At 33.9% G+C, this 20,571-nt stretch overlaps 1 protein-coding gene across 1 annotated transcript; it reads right to left on the bottom strand.

Moving 5' to 3' along the window:
- Positions 1-18,017: 18,017 nt before the first annotated feature.
- Positions 18,018-19,718, bottom strand: LOC113767841 (thioredoxin-like 1-2, chloroplastic). The gene is made up of 4 exons (XM_027312044.1): positions 19,232-19,718; positions 18,933-19,115; positions 18,609-18,773; positions 18,018-18,524 (listed from the first exon to the last, which is right to left on the bottom strand). Exons 1-4 carry the CDS (start codon positions 19,445-19,447, stop codon positions 18,261-18,263), a joined length of 828 nt encoding a protein of 275 aa, XP_027167845.1. The 5' UTR covers positions 19,448-19,718; the 3' UTR covers positions 18,018-18,260.
- Positions 19,719-20,571: the final 853 nt, after the last annotated feature.

Raw genomic sequence — 20,571 nt, 5'->3', positions numbered from 1 at the left:
AGAATTTGGGATCTTGAGTTTTGAGATCTGTTTGTGTGTGATCTGATGTTGGATCTAGGATTTTAGAAATGTGTTGGATTTTAAAATTTGAGTTTTGAAATTTGGATCTTGAAAAGCATAAGGCTCCTACCGAGAGGAGGGAAACTCTAAAAGCTACAGAGAGAAGCTCTCATTGTAGAGAGAATAGCAGTACACAATTGTTAGTATCTAATTTAACGCCTCTGTCCCGTCCGTCTGGTCACTTCAAATAATTTGTTCCATTTTTGTTTAACTGCTACTTTTATTGTGCTGCTAAGTTATCTCCTAATAAAATTTTAAGAGTTATTGATTGCAGGACTTATCCATAGCAATCATTAATTAATACACGTGAGAGTTAAATAGGGCGGAGTAGATGGGACAAAGACAAAATTTAGGAGAAACGATTTTAAGCACCTAATATAGAGGTTGGGTATTAATGCCCAGTTACCCATTGACTTTTATTTAGGGAAATGTCTTGCTTAATGGATCAGCAACTGAAGATTCTTTGATATTTAATGTCACACTCCTGGCTTCATTTGGATTTCTCATTTTTTGAAAAACAAGTTTTTCATATATAATGTTACAATAATATGTAAACAAAAAAACACTCCAAAAATACCACATCTATATAATATATATAAAAATAAAAAAATAAAATTTACACCATTTTTTTCTTCCATTTATCAGTATCATCCCTACCCACTCCCCGCTATTATCCTTTCTTTCTCCTCTTTCCTCTCCTTCTCGCTTCCTCCTCCCCTTCTTCCTTTCACTTTCTCTCCTCTTTTCCGCCATACCTCACCGCTCCCCTTCCCTCCTAAATTTGGCCTCAACTAGAGGCTATGATCTGGTTGCAGCCAGATCGCGATTAAAAGGACCGCAATCTGGTCACGATGTCGTGACCAAAGGCCACGACGTGACCTTGGCTAGATCCCTCCGGGAAAGGGGGGGTAGATGAGGGGTAGGGCATGGTGGGGAAAGGGAGGGGAAGGGGAAAGGAGGAGGGGATGAAAAAAGGGAGGAGGAAAGAGATGGAGGAGGGGAGGAGAAGGAAGAAAGAAAGGAAGGAGGGAGGATGAGATAGAAAGAGAGGGAAGAGAAGGGAAGGGATGGTGCGTGGTGATGGTAATTTTTAAAAAAAATATCACCAAAATTTTTAAACTTTAAAAATATCTCAAAATATTTTTCAAAAACATCATGAAAAACATCCACAATAAAAAAATTTTCATATACACTAGTACAATAAATATATTTTAAAAATACCCTAAAAAACAGCTAATCCAAGTGAAACTTACTTTTTTCAATTACTTCCGGGTAGGCATGGCCACGGTTCCAGAACCACCGGTTCTGGTTCTTCAAAGAGGTAGAACCAGAATCGCACCATATAAGATGATTCTGGTTCTGGTTCCAGAACCGCCGATTCTGGTTCTTCAAAGAGGTAGAACCAGAACCGCATAGTTCTGATTTTGGTTCCTTATGGTTCTGGTTTCCGATTCTATATAGTTGTATACAATTTTATTTAATTCCTTATCCTTACCAATTTTAATACGAATATAACAATATATTTAAAATTTCAAATAAAATGTATAAAAATAAATACAAAATAAAGACCATATTTTAATTTTACTATTATTCTACAAAGTTAGAAGTAATAAATAGATAATATAAATTTTATGAAAAGTACATTACATTGTCAAATTAAAAAATACATTACACTATCAAATGGTTGTCATGTGTTGAGTTTCTTGAGTTGGACAATCATCAATGTTGAAGATTCTATTTGAAGAAATATTGCAAAAAATATTTTTTTGCTTGCTTGATTTTGAAGATGAGCTACTACCATCAAAACTTGTCATTTGATAGCAAAAAAAAAAAATGTAAGTAATAATTTAATACTTACAAATTATAATGATAGATATTAGATGAATAGAAAGAATTAAATAATTAATAAAATATATAGAAAGTTCATAAAATTTAAACTTTCTTAAAACCTATTAAACACAACAATTTTTTTTAATTATCTCACTACTTATATTAATTATTTTTAACGGTTCTGGAACCGGCGGTTCTGGTTCTGGTTCTATTTTTTAGAGAACCAGAACCGGAACCTTTATCCAAGGTTCTACCACGGTTCTGGTTCCATGGTTTTGGTTCCTGTTCTGGTCCAATTCCAAACGGTCCGATTCCGGTCCGGTTCCCAGTTCCAAATGGAACCATGGCCATGCCTACTTCCGGGTCTATTCTAGATTGATGATATCTGTAAGTCAGTTTCGATCTTTAGACAGGTTAGTTTTTAAAAGGTTAATAGGGATCATGTGAAACTAGCAGGTCTTGTTTGGATTGTCATTTTTTCTTTAAAAAAAATTTATATTTTTTAATCATCTTTTCGACTGATATATATTAAATCACTACTGTACATAAGATAAGGAAGCTAGGCTACTGTAATATGTAACCCTCTTATATCTAATAATATTTAAGTTTTTCTTTCAAAAATAATTATTTCAAGGCAAATTTCTTTGCATTCGAATTCCCATCCCAACTGGTACTTTCGAGAATAATCTAACTTTCAATTCGAAGCAATATTTTCAACAAAAGATAATGCTGATAAAGTAAAGAAATGTGAGGAATTCAAGGTGGTAGTTGAGAGAGTAGAATTCAAACTTAAGAAATAGAAGGAGCATTATTTAATCAATAAAATCAATACTGATGAAGATCTTTTACTCTAATAAAAAGAATTGACTATCATGGCAACTAACTTCAGCATGGATATATGTGCAGTTCAACTTAATTAATGTTTATGTGGCTAATTTTTTTTCCCTACGTGCCTGTAAATTGAAATTATTCAAAAAAAAAAAGAGAAAACAATTGCTAGCATTGAATTCTGTTACTAGTCAAACTTGATATAGGTTTGCAAATCACACTCAAAACAAGAATCATGCTTCTATGCAAGAAGCATGCTTCTCTGTTCTTGGTCAAAAGTTTTTGGCAGGTTGAGAAATCGATTATGTCTAAGCGTGGAAATTTGACTGACAAGAAAATGGTTTGTCAGTTGAAATTTAAAATTGTGCTTCTATGTCTTTCATCTGGAGGTCCAATGTCCATGTGAAAAATAAAGAAAAGAATGCCAAGTAGAGCTTTGGGCATACCAACCAAAATAATAATAATAATAATAATAATATATGATTGTGTTTTGAAACTGGGTAAAATGTAGAAACCTCCCACGAATTATTATAGGAGTTAACTATTTTAATAGGCACTTTGCATCCTAAGTTAACTAAAAATGATAGAAAAATTAACTTCGTTTACTTAATTTGTGAAAGGGTTTTCCTAAAATTCACCTAATTTGCCATGTATATACACATACTAATAATTATTACCATCCCTTATATTTATATACTTTTTCTATTTAATCTTATCTACTCTTTCTTATATTTATATACCATTCCTAATTAATTTTACATTTTAAAAAATATAACACCTGAAATATATCTTATTGAGTGTCTATTGGGTACCCGTTAGACAGACTCTTAATATAATGACAAACTTACCATCTATTGAAAGTTTAAGTGGCTTGTTGCCGTTGGTTAAAAAAAAAAAAAAAAGTTTAAGTGGCAAAAATATCCTTCGGTTGGCAAAAAACTCACTTTCAACAAACTAACTTTTACATCATAACAAAAGTCTAATTAAAAACGTATAAAAAAGGGGATAACATCAAAAACCTTCTTTGAGATTTCTCCTAATATCACTTAGCACTCTAAAGTTCTAAAAATTACTTTCCCTAATAATTACAAAATGATTATGTTAACCCTGACTTGATACATAATTTACATATCAAACAAATAAAACTCAAAAAATTAAAGAAAAAGAAATGAAGATCACTTTCTTCTCTTTTCCCTTTCTCTAATATTCTCTTTTACTTATTTTTTTGGATGATTATGCAATTTTTTATTTGCAAATTATAGTAAATTAAATTTTTTTATCTTTTCATTTTATGATTGTGATAAAGTGGGGTATGATTTCTTCGTTTATTTTGAGTTAATTGTTATAATGATTTACTTCAACTTAAAGGATTGAGCCAAGGGTTGAGAAGAGGCTGGGGCAAAAATAAGATTAATAAGAAATTGGTTTTGAGCATATAGACTCGAAATTAATGCTAGTATATTTTTTTACAAATATCTTTTTTGTTTTCCAAATATATAATTTTATGGCCAACACGAGATTATTTTTTAGCTGCTAGTCTTTCTTGGAATTGTTGAATTCAAAGCCAAGCCTCAATTGATGACTTTTTCAAGCCAAAATTGAGGACTTTGAATTCTTTGGCCTAAATTTCTAAATCCCACATCGGTTAAGTTTAACATTTGAGAGGTTGTTTGAGAACTATAAATAGCTCTCAAACAAACCAATTCAAGTACACCAAGCAAGAGCCAATAACTTGCTTTCTTCTCTCTCTTTGTAATATTTCTTCTAGTGAAATATTAAATTGTCGGTAGTGTCCGAGGACGTAGGCAAATTAGCCGAACCTCGTTAAATTCTGGTGTTCTATTTTATTGTCTATTTAGTAGCTATATTTGTAGGTATATTTGTAGTGAGTTATTGTGCAATTAAGTGCATATATAGGTGATTCTGTCTAGGAAATTGGTACTTAAGCAGGCCAGTGTGCCTCACCAAATATTTCCTGGGAATTACCATTTTGCAATTTTAGGTACAATAATTTACTCGTTATACCTTAACTTTGGTAGGGCTTCCGCAACAATTGGTATCAGAGCTCGAGGTTTCTTAGTATGCTCTGTGGTTGCAGCATGGTCTGATCTTCCACATCAGAAAAGATTTCTTGGGCTATTGTTACTCTACATTTAGGAGCTACTAAATATAATTTGTAGAGATGGCCGAAAGTAGATCTTCATCTACAATGCAAGCATCAACAAGCTCGTCATTATCTATTATGGCGAGAAATGTTATGACGAATACAAAATTAAATGTGGAGACATTTGATGGTACCGGTCATTTCGGCATGTGGCAAAGTGAGATTCTAGACGCGCTCTTTAATCAAGGTCTAGACATTGCCATCGAAAAAGAGAAACCAGAAGAGATTGAAGAGAAGGAATGGAGGACGCTAAATCGTTTAGCGTGTGGTACAATTCGATCGTGTCTTTCAAGGGAACAAAAATATGTGTTCTCAAAAGAAACCTCTGCAAATAAATTATGGACTGGATTGGAGGAGAAGTTCTTGAAGAAAAATTGTCAGAACAGGCTCAACATGAAGAAGCGTTTATTTCGCTTCACTTATGTTCCTGGCACAACTCTAAGTGATCACATCACTAATTTCAATCAGTTAATCACTGATCTGATGAATTTAGATGTGACATTTGAAGACGAAGATTTGGCTCTCATGTTGTTGGGATCTCTTCCTGAGGAGTTTGAGCATCTTGAAACAACTCTACTCCATGGGAAAGCTGAGGTGTCCCTCAGTGAAGTTAGCTCTGCCCTGTACAGCTATGAGCTCAGAAGAAAAGACAAGCAAAATAGCAGAGATGGAGCAGCAGAAGCTCTGGTAACTAGAGGACGCTCACAAAACCAGAGAAAGGGGACGAGAAGAAGATCCAAGTCAAGAGCCAGACTAAGTAAAGATGAGTGTGCCTTTTGCAGAGAGAAAGGGCACTGGAAGAAGGACTGTCCAAAACTGAAGGGTAGACCTGACAAAGAAAAAGCTATTGCGGATTCAAATGTATCTGAGTGCATTGATCAAAACTCAGATTTTTCATTAGCTGTCATGCCTACTGGTCATTCTAGTACATGGCTATTGGACTCAGGTTGTAGCCATCATATGACGTCCAATAGAGAATGGTTCTTTGATTTCAAGGAAAAAGAAGGTGGAGTCGTTTACACGGCAGATGAGACCACATTAGCAACAAATGGGGTTGGTTCAATTCGGCTGAGGAATCAGGATGGATCAATTAAGATTCTAACTGATGTCCGATATGTGCCAGAATTGAAAAAGAACCTCATTTCTGTGGGAGTACTAGAATCAATGGGCTACAAGGTGTCGGCATATAATGGAGTGATGAAAATCATTTCAGGTGCATTGGTGCTGGTGAAAGGAATCCGGAAAAATAATAACTTGTATTACTATCAAGGTAATGCAGTTGTTGGAGTAGCGGCCGTGGCTTCCAGTGATGATCGAGAATTGAAAGTAACCAGATTATGGCATATGCGCTTAGGGCATGCCGGAGAAAAATCTTTGAATCTTCTGATGAATCAAGGACTATTAAAAGGAGCCAGTGTTTGCAAGTTAGATTTTTGCGAGCATTGTGTCAAAGGAAAGCAGACAAGGGTAAAATTTGGCACTGCAATTCACGATACCAAGGGTATTTTGGATTATGTGCACTCTGATGTGTGGGGACCTTCCAAAACAACTTCTTTGGGAGGCAAGAATTATTTTGTTACCTTTGTCGATGACTTCTCTCGAAGAGTATGGGTGTATACTATGAAGGCGAAAAGTGAAGTATTGGGAATTTTCATCAAGTGGAAAAAGATGGTGGAAACTCAAACAGAAAGAAAGATCAAACGCCTTCGAACAGACAACGGAGGTGAATACACTAGTGATCCGTTCATGGAGGTCTGTGAAAATGAAGGCATTGTTCGGCACTTCACAGTCAGAGATACACCACAGCAAAACGGGGTGGCAGAGCGTATGAACCGGACATTGGTGGAGAAAGTTCGGTGTATGTTGTCCAATGCTGAGTTGGGCGGACAATTTTGGGCTGAGGCCTTAGCATATGCAAATCACCTCGTTAATCGCTTACCATCAATTGCTATTGGCGGCAAAACGCCATTAGAGAAATGGTCGGGAAAACCTGCTACAGATTATGATTCCTTACATGTGTTTGGTTCTACTGCATATTATCATGTTAAAGAATCAAAGTTGGATCCAAGGGCGAAGAAGGCGCTCTTTATGGGGATCACAACAGGCATTAAAGGTTATCGCCTTTGGTGTCCCGAAACGAAAAAGATAGTTTTCAGCAGGGATGTCACCTTTGATGAATCTACCATGTTAACAAAGGTAGATGTACAGCAGAATGATAGTACTCCCCAACAGGTGGAGAGCACTCCTAAGCAGATGGAGTTTGAAAGAAGCATTATCAGACCAGCAGTGGATATCGGAGTAGATGAAAGGACTCCTATGGTAGAAGAAGAATCAACTGAAGAAAATGTTCCAGTTGAAGAACTTTCACAGCAACATGAATCAATTGCAACCAGTAGGCCAAAGAGGACAATCAGAAAACCTGCTCGTTTTGCTGATATAGTGGCCTATGCATCCCCAACCATAAATGTTGATATTCCTGCCACTTTCAATGAAGCAGCTCAAAGTTCGGATAAAGAAAAGTGGAGGATTGCAATGGATGAAGAAGTACATTCCCTTCATAAGAATCAAACATGGAGGCTAACCAGTCTTCCAAAGGGAAAGAAGGCAATCGGATGCAAGTGGGTATATGCAAAGAAGGAAGGATTTCCTGACAAGTCTGGTGTTCGCTACAAAGCAAGATTGGTGGCTAAAGGCTACGCTCAGAAGGAGGGAATTGATTACAACGAAGTGTTTTCTCCAGTCGTGAAACATTCCTCCATCAGAATTTTATTGGCTTTGGTAGCACAATTGGATCTGGAACTTGTCCAATTAGATGTAAAAACTGCGTTTTTACATGGTGACTTGGAAGAGGAAATCTACATGACTCAGCCAGAAGGATTCAAAGTTGCTGGTAAAGAAAAGATGGTATGCAAGCTTGACAAATCGTTGTATGGATTGAAGCAGTCTCCAAGACAGTGGTATAAGCGATTTGACAAGTTTATGATGGGGCAAAGGTACACAAGAAGCAAATATGATGATTGTGTATATTTGCGCAAGCTACGAGATGGATCCTACATATATCTTCTTCTTTATGTTGATGATATGTTGATAGCTTCCAAGGATCAAGGTGAGATTGAAAAATTGAAATCTCATTTGAGTCGGGAGTTTGAAATGAAGGATCTCGGCGAAGCCAAGAAAATTCTCGGCATGGAGATAAGTAGAGATAGAAGATTGGGGAGGCTTTATTTGACACAGAAAGAGTATCTTAGTAAAGTATTAAAGAGGTTTGGTATGAATGAAAAGACTAAACCTGTTAGTACTCCACTTGCTCCTCATTTCAAGTTTAGTGCATCGTTATCTCCAAAGAATGATGCAGAACGAGAATATATGGCAAAGGTACCGTATGCAAATGCGGTGGGTAGCTTGATGTATGCTATGGTGTGTACAAGGCCCGACATTTCACAAGCAGTTGGAGTTGTGAGCAGGTACATGCATGATCCTGGCAAGGAGCATTGGCAAGCTGTGAAATGGATTTTACGGTATATTTTGAACACCGTAGATGTTGGATTAGTATTTGAGCGGGATGAGAAGATTGGTCAAGGCGTAGTTGGATATTGTGATTCCGACTACGCAGGAGATCAAGATACACGTCGATCAACGACTGGGTATGTTTTTACACTTGCTAAGGCACCAGTCAGTTGGAGGTCTACCTTACAGTCAACAGTTGCTTTGTCTACTACAGAGGCGGAGTATATGGCAGTTACGGAAGCTGTTAAGGAAGCAATTTGGCTTCATGGATTGCTTGATGAATTGGAAATTGGACAGAAGTCTATCAAAGTTCATTGTGATAGTCAGAGTGCTATTCATTTAGCAAAGAACCAAGTTTATCATGCAAGGACGAAGCATATCGACGTACGGTATCATTTTGTGAGGAAGATTTTGGAAGATAGTACGATACTACTTCAAAAGATTCAGACCAAGGAGAATCCTGCTGATATGCTTACGAAGGTTGTGACAACTATCAAATTCCAACATTGTTTGAATTTGATAAATGTTGTGCACGACTTGAAGATTGGCGCTTGACAACGCATTTGAAGACACCACCGAATTTGAGGGAAAAAAAATTTGTATTTTTGGTGGGATTAGAAATTATGCCAAGGTGGAGATTTGTTGAATTCAAAGCCAAGCCTCAATTGATGACTTTTTCAAGCCAAAATTGAGGACTTTGAATTCTTTGGCCTAAGTTTCTAAATCCCACATCGGTTAAGTTTAACATTTGAGAGGTTGTTTGAGAACTATAAATAGCTCTCAAACAAACCAATTCAAGTACACCAAGCAAGAGCCAATAACTTGCTTTCTTCTCTCTCTTTGTAATATTTCTTCTAGTGAAATATTAAATTGTCGGTAGTGTCCGAGGACGTAGGCAAATTAGCCGAACCTCGTTAAATTCTGGTGTTCTATTTTATTGTCTATTTAGTAGCTATATTTGTAGGTATATTTGTAGTGAGTTATTGTGCAATTAAGTGCATATATAGGTGATTCTGTCTAGGAAATTGGTACTTAAGCAGGCCAGTGTGCCTCACCAAATATTTCCTGGGAATTACCATTTTGCAATTTTAGGTACAATAATTTACTCGTTATACCTTAACTTTGGTAGGGCTTCCGCAACAGGAATAAACAAATTTGTTTGGATAGTGGGTTATTTTCCCAAATATATTTGCTTACATCACCATTACAATTTCCAATACAGTTTTTTATCTTTCCAATTACCTTTTTATCTCACATACATCACATCATAAAAAGTGTTACAGTAAAAATATCTCAAATAATTTACAATCCAAACAATTAAGTTGCTAGGAGTATTTTTATTCAGTAAAATGAGCAACAATGGCAGTTTAGGATTTAAAAAAATTTTGTTACGTAAATAACAAAAGTAAGGAAGGTAAGTGATATTTTTAAAATCTTAGGGGTACCAAGTGCTATTAAGAGAAAATTTTAGGGGAGGTTTCTGATATTATCTCTGTAAAAATATATATGGGGTCATTTTGAATAACAATTATTCCTTTAATTTGAAACTATACTTTTGATTTCTTTTTATATGTATACAACTAATTGAAAATTTTTGGTTTCTATTTTTTGAACTTTTAAGCCCAATAATTTGTTTACCAATATGTTAATTCTAATTTCAATATAGTAGTGAACCTTTGCTGCTATTATTGAGCTAAATTCACGTAAACATTTTGGGGTACTACTTCATTTAAATTCTTGTGGGATTATAAATGATTTTTGCTATTACATGAAGACATGGCAAATTTTTGCATTGGAACAAAATTATGAGACTTTAGAAATTGTAACATCAATCCTTCAATTTTTTTTTAATTTTGTCAGACATATATGTTTTCACTTAAATTTTATTATAAAGTGAGAATAATTAGTCTATTTGATGTGAAAATTTTTTCTTACTAAAAGGCTATTTTTGCCACTTGAAATTTTTAATACAGGTTAACTCAGTCACTTAATCAATTACTTGGATAGAGTTAATATTTTTTTTTATCATTTTTCAATCAACCAAGGGCATAAAGCGTCTATTAAAATACTTTAGGGTATAAAATGCAATTGATACAATAATTCTGTGAGGGCTTTCTGCATTTAACCCTTTGAAATTTACCTTCAATAACATGGCTTTTCAACTTTGAATTGCGAGTCGGTCAGATGTGAATTCCACACCGACATTATTGAATTTCATACCTTCAATTTCAAATTTGGAGAGTCTAAGATCTGTTGTATTGTTTCAGGAAAACAATCACAATAAATTTGAAAACAATAAGAAGAGCTGAAAATGACACTTACATGCGTGTAAGTGTCTTTTGATTTTGAAGCCATGGCTAATGGCTCCACGCGCATTAAGGTTTCTAGACAGCAGACAGGTTGATAGATAAGTTGAATGAAGTGGCATAAACACATAGAAACTCAACCTTCCTTCCCTCTTCCATGAGAAAAGTCCAATAAACATCAGAAACATTTGTTGGCTTGGAATTGGCACATACAAGGAACTGGTCTTCGCCAAAGAAAATCAAAGGTTGCCGGCTAGCCTAAGTGCAAACAAGAAATCAAATTATGAATTGAAATTTTCAAGCATGTTTGATTACTGCTATGGTTGTCCATTGTCTATAGCAATGAGAAACTAAGCCAAATATTATAAACAAAAGATACAGTTGGATGGATCACTGCACTATATAGCTTGTGAATGAAATAGAAATGAGGTTTGTTAGAACAAAGAATCTGGTAACTTAAGGATCTATTGGAAGCCAAAAGTTTCTGAAATGGTTTTGGCATTTTCTATCCATTGAAGGGGATTAATATTGCCTATCAATGTCCATAAACATGTAAAATAGTGGCCGAATACCTTGTGACCCTTGGGTTATCTCTTCACTACAAAACTGACAAGTCTCAAACGCATAAACTAACTAGAACTTTGATTCTTCTTTGTAAGAGAAATCTTGACATTTGCTATCAAGTTTCTCCAAAATCTTGTTATATTTTAGAGGTAATTTACCATAATCCTATAACAGATACTATGTGTAGTGGGGCAAATAATACCTTAAAAATAGTGTCAAACACGCCCTCCAGATCAACCAACATCTTTAATCCCACTTTCTAAGTGAGATTTGTATAATTCAAATTTCTGCACTTTTGTGTACTTGTGTATCAATTACACCAACAATGTCTTGGAACCAAATTATAAGGGAATGCTCAACTGGAACTGAACTGAGGATATAGCTGCAAAGGATGAATTTCTAATCTATTAACAAAAATTTGTGGAAGGCCGGTCTGCAACATAAGTAATTATCTGTGTTATTCATCAAGGACATTCAAAATCTGGAGAATTTTGGTCACCAATATGAAGTACCAGGGCCATGCATACTTTGGTGGTGGCATCTTTCTACGCGAAATCTAAGGGAAAATATAATATAATCATCATTTATGAGAAAGATGGTCATGTACTCAAAGTAATGTCTTTACGGCACATGACGCGTCAGACAAGATAAGGATAAATCCTTGAAAGATTCCCTTATTATAACACAAATTTTTTCATCTGATGACAGATTATCCAAATAAGTAGGGCTTATCCAAAAAACCAAGAGCCCTCCTTCTGGATAACCCTCAATAATTCTGCACATTCTTCTGGATAACCCAAAATTGCCACCTAAAATTCTTGTTTTCCTTTTTCTCTTTTTTTCCTTCTTGCTTTCTTCCTTGTACCAATTCTTTAATTTTGCTTCCACATATTTCATCCAACTAGTTGCTAATCATTTCTTGAAATGCGGCATTGTTCCCTGTGATGCATCTGTAACGATTTCTTTGACAAGTTGTAGCTGAGGCTAATATCCATACAGAATCTTGCAAAATATTTGAAGCATTTTTTTCAGTGTTGCTCTTCTTAGAAAACCCCTTCCCTGAAGAGGGAAACAAAAGGCACCCACACAAAGAACAATCAGATAGATTTGTTAGAACCAATTTGTCAATTTGTTTTCTCTAGCAACACTCTTCTAATTGACCAAGAAAAGATTGCCAATGATGCATATATATATATATATATATATATATATATGTTGCACGTATTATGATGTGATAATATGATTATGTCTAAGATCATCGCAGCAAATGAGGCTCTTAATTTTTTTTTAAAATTTTCCGTTTCATTTATTTTCCATTTGCAGTTTTGTGCTCTAATTCACCATCTTTGGTTCATTGGCCTGTGTAGTTTGCTATAATCTGCAGTTATAATTGCATGGAAATAATGATAATGATCTGTGATTTTCACTACCTCTGAGGCAATCAACTTCTATTTTCCTTATTTGTTCTGGAATTTGGATATAGCTGGTATTGAACTTCTATTTTGTATTAAAAAAAAAAAAACTTCTATTTTGTTCTTTTTACGTAGTAAATCTCATTTTTTTTTCATAATAAAACAAACTAACAGATTTTAAATCTTGTCTATGAGGTAAATATAATCTACAATACAATGACAGATGCTTTTAATTTTCTGAACTTCCACAGCAAAACCTTCGTTCTTGGAGACTACTTCGTGCTATTAATTCTGGTTTTTTGAAAGAAAAATTTTCTTCTCCTTTCTCTTATCGTTCTGCTTTCTTCTTCGTCCCAATTCTTTGAATTTTTTTTAAACCGTATTTTCATTTCTCACCACTTTTGGAGAGTAAGTTTTCTTAAGCAACGGATCCATTTCTTTTCTTCCACTTAGAACTGCCAAACAAAGGAAAATAATCCATTTACCATTCTTTCCCTTTGTTTCTCTCCATTTCCTTCCATCCAAACTGGAGGATTGTCATCATTTATTCATCCTGAGGTTAGTCATAATAGAGTGCTATGTGGACTTCGGGACTTGTACAACTCCAACTAATATGGTAGAAAACTAGAGAGACGGTGATCCACCTCATAAAAATGCAAACATTAACAATGATGTTTGGACTGCATTTTTTAAAGGTTTTTTGGGGGCATTTGTAAACAAATGGCATGGCATTGATCAGATAATTATGAAATCTCTAATTGGTTCTTATTTGGATTGCATCTTCCAAAAGTTTTTGGGAATATTTATAGCCGAGTAAAACTGTAATATTTTTTTGTCGAAATATAATGTATGTGAAATAAAAAAGTGAATAGAGAATGATGTAGGTTCCAAACATTTAGGGCCGTTTTGATAATTAATTTTTCTTGCTTAGAGTTTCACTTGAATCGAAAAAAGCAAAAACAAAAAAAAGAAAAGTATTAATTATGATGTTGAAAGATGAGTGGATGCTTAATCCTTTTTGTGGGCCTTTCTGTGATTTGAATTGTATGACAGAATAGATAGCAGTTGCCATCTGGTGTGATCCCAAGGTTCCTAAATTAAAGTCGGACCACGTTGTTATGATAAGATCAGTGCACAATTATTAGTATATAATTTAGGGACTGGACATTAATGCCCAGTCAACTATTGGCTTTTAATTAGGGAAACGGCTCAGCAACTGAAAATGCTTTTCTTGGCCCAAAAAAAAAAATGCTTTTTAGATATCAATTTCATTTAATGCCAGCCACTCTTTGGGATGACAACTGAAAATGCTTTGATGTTTAGGCCTATTCGATAATTCAGTTCAGCACTTAAATTTAATGAATTCAGATCTTAACATATTTAGACTATTTGATAACAAAAAATTAAACATCTGAATTAATTAAGTGACACTTAATTTTTTAGGCAAAACTTGCTCCCAAAATTAAGTGATAAGCTATTCACTTATCACTGAATGTGATAAGCACTCAAATGTATTAGATTTAATATTTAATAATTCAATAACTTAATGGATTCATACTTTAGATTTCAAATTTCAGGCTTCAGTTTTATCAAATGCACCCTTAATGTCATGGTCCATTTTGCTCAATTACTTCGAGCTGAATTTCTTTTGCATTGCGAATTCCAACCTCAACTAGCACTCTAGAGAAAGGACATGATGTGCGGGTATCTATTGGATAACTCGTTGAAATATATTTCTAAGTGTAAATTTTTTTTTAAAAAAATAAAGTTGATTAGGAAAAGTATATAAATATAAGGAAAGATATTAATTATCAATCTGTACATATACACGGTAAGTGGGATGGGATGGGATTTAGGTATGTTAACGAGTACCCAATAAGCATCCCATAGAAAAACCCTTAGAGTAAAGCGTAATATTTCATTTTCAATTTGAAGCAATTTTTCAACAAAAAGATAAATGCTAATAAAGTTAAGAGATGTGAGGTGGTAGAAAGAGACAAGAAGGAGCATTATTTGATCAATACAATCAATACTCAAGATCTGTTACCTAAAAGAAATTGACTTATAATGGTAACTAATTTCAGCATGGATATATTTGCAATTCGACTTAATTAGTGTTTATGTGACTATTTTTTTTTCCACATGCATATAAAGAGAAATCATTCACACAAAAAAAGCTAGCACTGGGTTCTGTTTCTAGTCAAACTTGATAAAAAGTTTGCAAATCACATTCAAAACAAGAAGCTAATGCAAATCACATCTGCTTCTATGTTATTGGTGAAAATTTTTGGCAGGTTGAGAAGTCGGTTATGTCTAAGGTTGGAAATATTGACTGACAAGAAAATGTTTGTCAATTGAAATGTGGAGTTGCGCTTCTATATCTTTGATCTGGAATTTCAATGGCCATGTGAAAAATAAAGTAAAGAATGGCTAAGTTTGAATTTGGGTTAAAAAACACTTTGCACGATAGATTATTCTAATCGCCACTTTACACCCTTAGTTAACTAGAAAATGACAGAAAATTAACTTTATTTATTTAATTAGCGAAATGACTAACTTGTCGTCCATTAAAAAGTTTGAGTGGCAAGAATAACCTTCGGTGGGAAAAAAACTTCCACTTTCAACAAACTAATTTTCACATCATAACAAAAAATTGAAAACATATAAAAAGTAATATATGATGTCACTTTGAATAACAATTATTCCTCTAATTTGGAACTATACTTTCAATTTCTTTTTATATGCATACAAATTATTGAATAATTTGGGATTTTTTTTGAAACTTTTAAGTCCAATATTTTGATTCCTAATATGCTAAGGCTAGTTTTACGTATAGTAGTGAATCTTTCCTACAATTATTGTGCTAAATTCATGTAAAAATTTTTAGGTACTACTTCATTTAAATTCTTGTGAGATTATAAATAATTTTTGCTATGATGTGAAGATATGGCATTATGATACTCTAAACAAAATAATGAGATCTTAGAATTGTAACATTAATCCTTCAGTTTTTTTTGTCCCACATATGTGTTTTCACTTAAAGTTTTATTATAAAGCGAGAATAATTAGTTTATTTAACATGAAAGATTTTTCTCATCAAAAGGGTATTTTTGCCACTTGAACTTTAATAGAGGATAAATCAATCACTTAGTCAATTACTTTGATGGAATTAATTTTTTTCATCATTTTTGTCATCAAGGGTGTAAAGTATCTCTTAAAATACTTTACGGGCTAAACTACAATTGACACAATAGTTCGTGTGGATTTTCTATTTTTAACCATTTGAAATTTATATGCAATAATGGTCTGTCTAAAGGGTGCCCTAAAAGCACTCGTTAAAAAAGTATTTCAGGTGTTAGATTTTTAAAAATATAAGATTAATTAAGAAAAATATATGAATATAAGAAAATTAATTAGAAAAGTGTATAAATGTATGAGAAAGTAATAATTGATAGTGTGTATATACATGGTAAGTTGACTGGAATATAGGTGTGTTAATGAGTGCCCATAGGACACCCATTAGAAAAACTCTAAATGACATTGATATCTCAAAAGGGAAAATGACATGATTCATTCTTCACATGTCACAAAAATATTCTTTTCATCTATCACAACCTAAAATGAAGCAAATTTGTTCTTGACATTTAAAAACTGAACTTATTACATCTCTAAAGTCAACTTTCAATTTGAATGCAGCCACCTAACAACTTGATTACAAATTTCGGGAATATAAGTGGTAGATCATTTAGTTAATTCAACTTAATATTCACGTGAAATTTAATAAATCTAAAAATAAAAATAAAAAATTATAACATAATAAAGAAGGATCAATCTTTCCTACATTGTCATTGTATACATTGACCTGCAACATCATTTCAATTTAAATTTAAAACCAAATTTTGTATGTATGGTATACATCTAAACTCGCAAATGTATATGCTAACAGTGCATGAAAAGATTAAACCAAAACAGAAACCTTACTATTCCAAGACAAAGAATAGACTTTTTATGTTATAATTTCTATTTTTTTTTCCTTTTTTGGTTCAATAAATGTCATATGAATGTAATGGAGTTGATCAAATGATCTATCAATTCCATCCTCGAAATTTATTACTAAGTTATTAGATGGTTTGATTAAGATTGAAAGTTGGGTTCATAGATGCAATAATTTTAATTTTTAAATGTCAGGACGAATTTACTTTGTTTTAAAAGTGAGGAATGAAAAAAATATTTTTACGAAATGTGAAGGATCAAACGTGTCATTTGCCCAATCTAAAAAGCATCTTCAATTGCTGAGCCGTCAAGCAAGGCATTTCCCTTAATTAGAACCCCGGATTGCGAGTCTGTCGGTTGTTAATTCCGCACCGACATTTTATTGTCCTGTTTTAGGAAAACCACAATTACAATTAATTTGATAACAATAAAGAGGGCATAAATACATTAAAATGACACTTAAATGCGTGTACGTGTCCTTTAATTTTGAAGCTATGGCTCCACGCGCATTAAGGTTTCTAAACTGCGGGCAGATTGATAGACAAGTTGAATAAAGTTGGCATAAACGCATAGAAACTCAACCTTCCTTCCCTCTTCCACGAGAAAAGTTCAATAAACATCAGAAACATTTGTTGGCTTGGGATTGGCACGTACAAGGAATTGGTCTTCGCCCAAAAAAATCAAAAGGTTGCCGGCTAGCCTAAAGTGCAAACGAGAAATCAAATTTTGAATTGAAATTTTCAAGCATGTTTGATTACTGCTAAGGTTGTCTATTGCATGTAGCATTGAGAAAGGAGGACAAACTTTAAAAACAAAAGATAGATATGTCTTGAAAGTTGGAACGAAATTGTTGCAAAATACAAGGGAATGTGCCACTAGATTTTGAAGACTTATAACTTAGGTGGGGAGTTCAAACCCTACGTGCACCAACAAAATTCCTCTTGATTTAGTCAGGTCTACATACTAATTAGCTCCTGATACACAAGCAAAAAAAATCCTTCTTGATTTAGTCAGATGTACATACCTACTAGCTCCTGATACACAAGTCTCCTTAACCTCTCTCTCCCTGTAGATTAAGATACAATAAGTTATATAACTGTTATCGTAGCTGGTAAAAAAAAAAAAAAACCGTGCTTGTAGTTGGATGTCAAAAGTTTGTGGAAGGCCGGTTGGCAACATAAGTAATTATTTGTGTTATTCATCAAGGACATTCAAAATCTGGAGAATCTTTCTCTAAGGGTCATGCCTGCTTTGGTGGCATGTCATTATACAGGAAATCTAAGGCAAAATTATTCATCATTTATGAGAAAGATAAGTCATGTACGCAAAAAGTAATGTCATTACAGCAGATTACACATCACACAAGATAAGGATAAATCCTTGAAAGATATAGCTGTCTTTATAACACAAATTTTTTCCATCTGACAACAGATTAACCAAATATGCAGGGCTTATCCAAAAAAACAAGAGCCCTGCCTCTGGATAACTCTCAATAATTATGCACATTCTTCAGAAGAAGAATTTCTTAAAGGAGGGAGCTATATTTTTACTCCCATAAGAATTCTCCTAACTAGGACTACTAACTAATCTCTAAGATTAGGCCATCACAACAGCAGAGCCTCCATTGACTCCCCTCTTCTTTTCATCTTTAACCACAGGACTGGACAGATCAAAACCATTCAACACCACATCCTGCAGTTGCTTATCCTTCTTCTCAGTTGCATATTCTAGTGGCACATTTCTTGATATTTGTCCACTTGAGGCTAAAGCCAATAGCTCAGATTCTTCTAGCCCTCTTGCTGGACCAAGACTACAACCTTCAGTCCCATATTTTGCTAAAGCGTCCTTAAATTTCTTGATCTGCATAACAAAAGAATAATAAGCCTCAGAAGCAAAAACTACAATTCTTAGACCAATGAAGCAATAATGGATTGATTTCCTTACCGTTGCATTAGTACAACTGAAGCTACATAGCCTGCCCTCTGCACCTCTATAGAATCTGAAGAATGGTAGGACATGAATATGCAAGCTATAGCACATGGGCTTGAGTTCTTCATAATTGACTTTGAGAAAAATTGCATTGGGGTTTGATTCAGCCAGTTGACAGATCTAACAACAGAGAAAATAAAAAAGGGGTAACTAAAAGCACCAAACCAAAAAAATAGTTGCCAATTAAATCCACAATTGGTAATAAAACCATCCAAAATATAGGATCAATCTTCATAATAATCCACCAATATATATAGAGAACACATTTTGCAATAATACCTTGGGATGCAAAGCCTTGCAACCTCCACAACCAGGGGAATAAAAGTCAACTATAACCAATCTATCTCCAGCATTTAACAATGAATCCACGAGTTCTTGTACAGAATGGATCTCAATCATGTTCGGCTTAAGAGTCTTCTCCCACCATCTCAAAGCTCTGCTAACAGAAATTGATGCTTGTGCCTAAAAATATTCATCAAAAACTTGAGTAAAGTTTGCAACTTTGAAGCCACACATAAATAAATATTCAGGGTAAAAAAAAAACAAAAAACAAAAAGGGCCAGGAACATCATTCATACCTTAACAGAAAAAGTAGTTGGAGCTTTGACATCCCAATAGGTTGAATTTTGGACTGAATAATCCAATTGTTTCCCCATGAAATCTTTTGATCTTGAATTTGATAATTGGAGAGCCTCAACGGACGGAGAAACCCCTAAAGACCCTTTGGCTCTACAGCCGAGAAGGGTATCACTTGAACCAGAAACATAGAAACCGGTCTTCAAACAACAAGCCATTTCTGATACCTCCAAAACAAAATTTCCAAGCTTATAACCTCAAAAGATTGAAAACCCAGAAAAACCCACTTCTCTTTTTGGATCAAAAACCAAAATTTCTATCAAATGGAAACGAAAATCCAAGAAAGACACCTTCTCTATCGCTCAATCCAAAACTTGCAGCTTCATACCCAGAAAGAAACACAAGGGAAAAAAAATTCTCTGCTTGACAATTTATTTATTTTTGATGGTTGAGACTATAAGAGATATGACGAGGCTTAATGGAGGAAGATGGGACAAGCAACAAATGACGAAGGGGGGTAAGAAACTACTAAAATAATAGAAAGGGGAAAAGTGGAGGGATTGTGGGGTCATTGATACGGATAGGAATAACGAGTCTACCATTTTAACTTTATCCAAAAAAAATTAATTATGTTTGGTTTGGATAATGTTATTTTAGAAATTTTTGAAAGCACATTTATGAATCTCGTTAAATCCAGGAAAATGTTAATTGTGTTTAGATTAAAAAAATATTTTTAAATAATACTGTATAATGCGTTCCATAATAAAACCATAGTTAAAAATAAATTCATGATACGAGCAAAAAATAACCTATCCAAAAAATTCCTATCTTTTTTTTTATTCATGTGAAATGACAAAAATATCTCTACTCTTTATTTTTATTAAAACGTCATAAAAAGAGGGATTATTGTAAATTCAATTCAAAATAGGGATATTTTTAGTAGTAACCCATACGGTCAAAAGTTAAAGAGAGAACCATTAACAAATAGCTAAGGGTTATTAAAATTTTCCTAAAAATTTTTGTAAGGATTGGAGATTAAGAAAGAAATTTGTTTAATGGATGAAGAGTGGGTTATATATATATATATATATATAAAATTTTTTTGATTGGATTTTTAGGAGCTTTTGAATAACTATGTACATGGCTACCTATATTATCGGTCAGCTAATACGGTAGCGTGTTCTTTGTTGGAAGTTTGTAGAAAAAAATAATACGGTAGTTGTGTTCTTTGTTGGAAGTTTGGATAAATGAAAGTCGGCCAATAGACCATATGACTCACATCTGACTGTGTTCTTTTGGAGCTTTCGATAAGATTCAAATCTGAATGTATATATTTGGAAAA

Source organism: Coffea eugenioides, chromosome 4 (assembly GCF_003713205.1).
Source record: "Coffea eugenioides isolate CCC68of chromosome 4, Ceug_1.0, whole genome shotgun sequence".
NCBI lineage: Eukaryota > Viridiplantae > Streptophyta > Magnoliopsida > Gentianales > Rubiaceae > Coffea > Coffea eugenioides.
Note: the sequence above shows the minus strand (reverse complement) of the source record. Positions and strands in the feature narration are given on the sequence as shown.

What these genes read in the sequence shown, in the direction of transcription:
- LOC113767841 (XM_027312044.1), bottom strand. Translation starts at nt 19,447, where the DNA reads ATGGCTTGTTGTTTGAAGACCGGTTTCTATGTTTCTGGTTCAAGTGAT. An exon ending in CAACTACTTTTTCTGTTAAG is followed by an intron (nt 19,116 to 19,231) that starts GTATGAATGATG and finishes GAATATTTTTAG; the next exon opens with GCACAAGCATCAATTTCTGT. An exon ending in TCAGTTGTACTAATGCAACG is followed by an intron (nt 18,525 to 18,608) that starts GTAAGGAAATCA and finishes TTTGTTATGCAG; the next exon opens with ATCAAGAAATTTAAGGACGC.